At 32.6% G+C, this 6,763-nt stretch overlaps 1 protein-coding gene across 1 annotated transcript in view; it reads right to left on the reverse strand.

The window, feature by feature from the left end:
* LOC107701202 (caspase recruitment domain-containing protein 14) overlaps positions 1-6,763 on the reverse strand; it is a 31,195-nt gene that overhangs the window by 13,260 nt on the left and 11,172 nt on the right. The window contains exons 9-14 of the mRNA XM_016503160.1: positions 6,133-6,267; positions 5,538-5,650; positions 3,730-3,779; positions 2,887-2,959; positions 2,575-2,791; positions 409-535 (exon numbers count right to left, since the gene is read on the reverse strand). Coding sequence (XP_016358646.1) covers positions 409-535; positions 2,575-2,791; positions 2,887-2,959; positions 3,730-3,779; positions 5,538-5,650; positions 6,133-6,267 — 715 coding nt within the window. The remainder of the gene's footprint in view (positions 1-408; positions 536-2,574; positions 2,792-2,886; positions 2,960-3,729; positions 3,780-5,537; positions 5,651-6,132; positions 6,268-6,763) is intronic.

Here is a 6,763-nt window from a genome sequence, read left to right on the forward strand (position 1 = left end):
GTCCTCTTTTGGAAGGCCAAACAAAGTAGTTTCGCTTTCATAACGAAACACACAGCGTCTCCACAACATGGTGGCAGCGGCAGCAACAATACTACAGCGAGAATCAAAGTTACACCTTATTTCTTTGCGTGAACATTTGGGCAGTGTTATGCAAATCTTCCCACATCTTGACGTAGACATGTGGGAGCGTGTTAGAATGAGCCGTTTTAGGTAGGCGTGGTTGACTCTTAACTTTTATAAAGAATATCTCTTTGGATTTGAGACTTTAGTCTTTGCAACTTTACAGATCTTTTTTATGCACCAAGAGCTTGTAACACTCCAAAGAGAAAGGAAAAATTGAAATCGCATTATATTACCCCTTTAATATGTAGTGTGTTTGAATGTTCGATTGTGGTTCTTTGCTCTTACCATCTTGGCTGGGTCTCAGTGTAATGTGGCATGGTCCCTGGACTTGCCCCAGAGCCCACAGGGCCTCTTCCATAGTGGTGTCTTCTAGAACCATTCGTACAGCTCTCTGCTCCCGCTCATATTTCAGCTACAAATACACAATTTTGGTTTTGATTAGTTCCCACACCATTTAACTGCTGCTGGAATTCCTGAATGTCCCTCTAGGGATAAAAATTATTTCTGTTATCTTCAGTGTTGGGGTGAACGCATTACAAGTAATGCGAGTTATGTAATCAGATTACTTTTTCAAGTAACTAGTAAAGTAACGCATTACTTTTTTAATTTACAAGAAAATATCTGAGTTACTTTTTCAAAAAAGTAATGCCAGTTACTTTGTTTTCCCATTTATTGGCTGACAAGTCTCCTTTCCCCATATTGGGAGAAATCGGAAGTGCAAAGGAGTTGTGTGCACTGTGTGAACATGATGTTACCATAGTTCTAGATTAAATGTGAATGTACATTAATTTATCCCACTCTCAAAAAACAAATTTAGTATTCATCAAAATGAATTAAAATAGTGAAATGCAAACTCAGAATATGACGCAAACCTGCAATAATTAAATATGTTAAATAACACAAATGTATCTAATCGCATTTTATTAACCAATGTCTTTGCTGCTGACCTTTGATGATCCAGTTCAATCATACTAATAAGCAAAACTGACTTTAGATAAACTATCAATTGTGCTTCATTGTTTTTTTATTGCTGAAGAGTGTTTCTTCTCCTGCGTTCTACTATAGAGACGTGAATTTACTTTTCCTTCAGCCTGAGGTTTATTCATTACACTTTTTGGTGTGAAAGGGCTTTTACATTTGCTATAAATAGAACTTCTTATATTAAAAACAATCAAGCCCTGCTCATATTTAAAAAGTAACACGAAAGTAACGCAAAAGTAATGTAACACATTACTTTCCATAAAAAGTAACTAATGTAATTAGTTACTTTTTTAGGGAGTAACGCAATATTGTAATGCATTATTTTTTAAAAGTAACTTTCCCCAACACTGGTTATCTTTCTTTATTTTAAGACAAAAAATTGAAATTTTCATTTTCTGTCTTATCTGTGAAATAATCAGGAGGAATTTAATTCTCTTCGTATCTAATTAATTCTCTTACCACTTTGTTTTTCAGAGGAATTTCTTTACTATTCAAGTTAGACTGGTTTTTGGTTATGGATGGTAAAGGGCATTTTAGCTCTTAAGACTAACTAATGGTGGTGGGCCCACAGCCATTACATATTTTATTGCCTTTTTACCCTATCAAATATTATAGTAATCACCCTAAATTAGATATCATTTGAAAGCTTTAAAACGCAAAATGAATCCTGTGAAAACCATTTTGAAATCGGATATTGCCTTCAATCAAAACTTTTTATAATCTTGACAAAATACCTATCGTTGGAAAGGTCTGCGTCTCAAGATTCCCTATTTGGTGGTTATTTTGTGATAGAAGTAATATTGACAGACAAATTTAGACATTTGTGACAGAAAAAATGCGTTAAAAAAATTTCAATGGAGTTTGGGTGTCACCAGGTGGCTGTTTGTGGCATATTCACTGTATTCACTGTACAATTTTTTTTATTTTATATAAAATAAATATTTTTTTCATAACAGGTTTTACTCTAAAATTGCTATAAAATTAAAGCCTAATGTCTAAATAAGTTATGTTCCAAATTTGAAGTTGCGTACTAAATAAAATCTCACTGGAACCTCAATTTTTTTATATCAACTTCAAATTTGGAACATAACTTATTTAGACATAAGGCTTTCATTTTATAGCAATTTTAGAGTAAAACCTGTTATGAAAAAAATATTTATTTTATATCAAATAAAAAAAATTGTACAGTGAATTTTCTTTACAGTAAATTTAAACTTCTATAACTTTTTGATACTTTCATATACTACAATAATCTGCTGATTGTCTTCTATAAAAACCTTACGTCTGTATGCCAAAGCGTTCATTAATTATAACAATTTAAGTTCGGATAATGCACTTTCACATCTATGTTCAAAAATGGAGGGGTGACAGTTAAGGGGTTAAATGAAAGCAAGTTTTCAAAATTCTGAAATCCCCAAATCTTTCCTAACAAAAATTCTAGAGTTCAGTTCAGAATCCAGAAATTCTAACCTGAAGTATCTGAGATCCAGGGCTGATGCCAGTGTTATGAGCAGATGATCCTTCGGTCACATCATGCACAAACACACCGGTTTTATTGCCCCCGATGACCTGTATTTCGTTCAATATCATTTCTCCCTGGAAAAACACAGCGAGTACGCGACCAGTGATACGCAGGGCCTGAGGTCTGGAGCGCATTAGGAAGGGTGGAGCTGATGCTCTTGAGACACTAGATTTATACAAAATAACATGTTTAGCAATATGACCATTTTAAATAAATAAATAAACGTGATTATTGTGTTTTACTTTCAGTTTTTATTTTACCTGTCATTAGGGCTCCTTCTGCTAGTAGAACAGGGAAGTGACGCTGGTGATTTTGACTCATCAAAACTATCTCCTATCAGAATAGAGATCAAAAAGGGGTGAATATGCCATTGTGATTCATTCTAATTGCCATGGATATACAGTAGCTTTCAACATTTACGGCACACTGAAAATTTTTAAGGACTGAAAACAAAATAATGTGCAATGCATAATGTATGGAAATGCATTTGTGTGGATGACAGAATAGCACAATAAATGTATAATTTGTTAACTTTACTAATAAAAAGAATGCTAAATGAGATTAAATAAGAGCATTATCTGTGGATAAAATCTTCCGAATGATGTGTGGGGTTTTGGGAACTAGGCAACAATGATACATTGTAAACACAACCGGAAATATGTTGTTACAGTTTATCATAAAGAAAACATTTTAATATATTTAATAGTAAATTTCTTGTTTGTTGATGAAGGGGTACTTGAGCTGTACATACTTTGGGGTACATAAGTAAAAAAAGCTTGAGAAACACTTTTCCATCAGAGGTGCTGTTAATCACATGAACTACTGTATGAACATGTTCCTCTAATATTCGACAAGCAGAAATTGTTACAATATTATTTTATGAATAATATTGTACCTAAAACTTCTATTAATGTGTTTCCTGAAAATTGTGCTCCAGTTATCTTTCTTCAAAAATACATTTGTTTGACATTTTTTAACGTGGCTCAAGTGTCCAAATATTTCTTAGGGCACTTCATGTAACTGAATGCACAAACATTTGTGATAAAATTAAATTTCAGCTTATTTAGATAACCACAATGAAATGTAGGAAGAAGTAACAGTACCTTTAGAAATGAAAACATAATCATGGTCAGAGTTGAGAGAATCCTGACTGCTGAAAATGGAACAAAGAGGTTTTTTTTTAATTATTTCAAACTCAAGTCCTCTAAAGAATTCCATTTGCTAACACATTTGCAAACTTCCTTTCTCTGAATTCTAAAGTTATTTTTAAATAGGCCTACTACATGACATCTTTATCTCCACCACATGGTGAATGTACATGTGGAAACACTGACCTGTTGGTTTATGAGTTAGTTTTATGATAGTGAGTCATGGGCACATACAATATACGGTACATACAACATACATATTATTTTCCTAATTAATGCTGTACAGTTGCTTTGACACAATCTGTATTGTTAAAAGCGCTATATAAATAAAGGTGACTTGACTTGACTTGACAATGCAACTAGGAATGCAATTAGTATCATAGAGACAAGGAAACAGGAAACACTAATGAATGATCTAATTATACTGTGGAAGACAAAAAAATAAAGATTTTACGGTAACACTTTCTATGAAGCCCGTTTTTATAATACATTATTATAAGAGTATTCTTAAGGCATTATAATGAATGCATAATGTATTATTAAAAAACCTTATAATATGTTGTATCATCTCATGAGTAATCATAACAATGCATTATAATATTTTATTTTAATACATTATTATATTTACTTATTTGTGGTTATATCTTTTAAGAGTATGATGATTTATAATACAAATGAGCACAATGCATCCACTTAACTTACAATGGATTATATTTCCCATAGTTATAATGAATTATAAGTCTCATATCTTGCCATTGTTAACTTGTTACTTAACATAAAGCAGACAAAGACCACTTATGAATAATAACAACAATGACAACAATAATAAAAATAATATTTTTCTTAAACAGCCATAAGATCATATATCTGATCAGATGAATCTGTAATATGGCACATTTGATTCTATGATATTATATTTCATAGATAATTCATATTTGATTTTATTGTAATATCAGTAAGATAATAAGATTTTGTACAGATCTAAAATAAATAATGTCAAGATATGAGACTTATAATCCATTATAAATTAAGTGGATTTAACATGGTGTTTATTGCGTTATAAATAATCATACTCATAAAAGTTATAACCGCAAATAAGTTTTAGAATGTATTATAATTGTTGTTATAATTATTTGAGATAATGAGATGAAACAACATATTACAAGTTTTTTTATAATGCATTATGCATTCATTATAATGCCTTAAGAATACCCTTATAATGTGTTCGAAAAATGGGCTTCATAGAAAGTATTACCGATTTTACAAAAGAAAATGTGCTCTCAGGGCTATTTCCCATCAAAAACAGGTTATAAGCATTGCCTGTTTATTTTAGTCCATATTTACAGGTATTGCCTGTATAAATCACCCTACAACACCCACAGTCTGAAAAAATCTGGGCTTGACACAAGTTCCACATGCAGTGACATGCAAACAGGATATTTTATTCAGCAAATCCGACTGAATCCAAACGATTTAATCATTTGGATTTTATAGCAATGGTTTTGGATTTGGATTTTGGTCTGTGTGTATTACAATTCAGATGTAAATGTGGTCCTAAATTAGATTATACATTTATCAAGTTACATTATTACATTATTAAAATTATGTAATAATTATCAATGGGCAACTACTAACTAACTAACCATTTTAAAATGTCAATTAAAAGCAGTAACTCAAGAATGTAGCCAAACTGCTATTTTCACATACTGCAGGCTTTACAATGACATTACAGTTCCCTGCAACAGAGCAGATGAGCAGCTCACGTGTAAATGTCTTCCATGTCACTTCTGGAGGGAAAGTCTCGTCGGCGGAGGGATTCAGAACTGGGGGGCTCCACTTGATTGGAACTGATACTGCAGATTGCTACATCATTGAACTGTAAAAGTTTGATACACACCCAAAAAATAAATAAATAAGTAATAAAAAATAATAAAATAAAAATAAAAAATCTAGCAAAATTCTATATTTACTACATACAGACATTAGACAGAACAAGGAAGGAGGAGAAACCTTCAGAGAATGGAAGAAATGCAGAAAGCATTTTCACATTATCAAGTTATTGTTACCAACACTGCATGTACAGTTGTCTCATTTATTGACCCAGATGCACTTTAAGCATAAAGACTCATTCACACTATGAATGATAACTATAATGATAACCATATTAGCATCCACACCAATGGACAATAAAGTTCTGTTTCTACTAAGCACTATGAAAGATGGATTTTGATTGGTTGTTCATCAGCTGGAGAGAAAAATTCATTTGATCAAGTGTTGCCTTTTCTATTAAATTCCATGAGGCTAAAGAGTAATTCTCACTAGGATAAGATTAGCAGAACATTTACAGTAAAAATGTACCTCACAGGCGTCAAACGAGTTGAAACTCTCAGGAAGAATTGCATTCGAGCGGCACAGCTGTCTTCTTGAGGGCGGGCTGGAAGGAGGGAACTCACTGCACAAACCTCTGCTGATGTCGCAGCTGAACTTCCTGTCCTACTTATTCAAAGAAATGATATTAAAGGGGTCATGAACTGCCTCTTTTTTTATTATTTTGTACTGTTATCTGAGGTCCACTTATAATGTTATCAAGATTTTTACATCACAAAACATCATAATTTAGAATAGGCTATTTTTCTGTCCTGTTTTGACCCCCCTCATCGGAAAGCTGTTTGAATAGGTGTGGTGGATTGTAGACTCGTTAGTAAACACCCACTCCTGTGATTGGCTAACAGTTGTGTATGTTTGACAGCCTACATCCTTCATTAGATGGACACTGCAGTGATTTAGGTTAAAAACGCATAAATACTCATTACATATCAAACAATCTGTAATAACAGAGCAATAGTGACCACATAATAAAAACAGTTACTCACATTTGTGTGGTGCGACATTACTGTTGGATCCAATATAGTCAGCATAGCATCGTCTTTTAGTTTCAATCTTTCTGAAAATCCTGCATCGAATTGTGCTGATTTGAAACAAATCTGCG

The sequence above is a fragment of the Sinocyclocheilus anshuiensis genome, unplaced genomic scaffold, assembly GCF_001515605.1.
Source record: "Sinocyclocheilus anshuiensis isolate Anshui unplaced genomic scaffold, SAMN03320099.WGS_v1.1 scaffold1522, whole genome shotgun sequence".
Lineage (NCBI taxonomy): Eukaryota > Metazoa > Chordata > Actinopteri > Cypriniformes > Cyprinidae > Sinocyclocheilus > Sinocyclocheilus anshuiensis.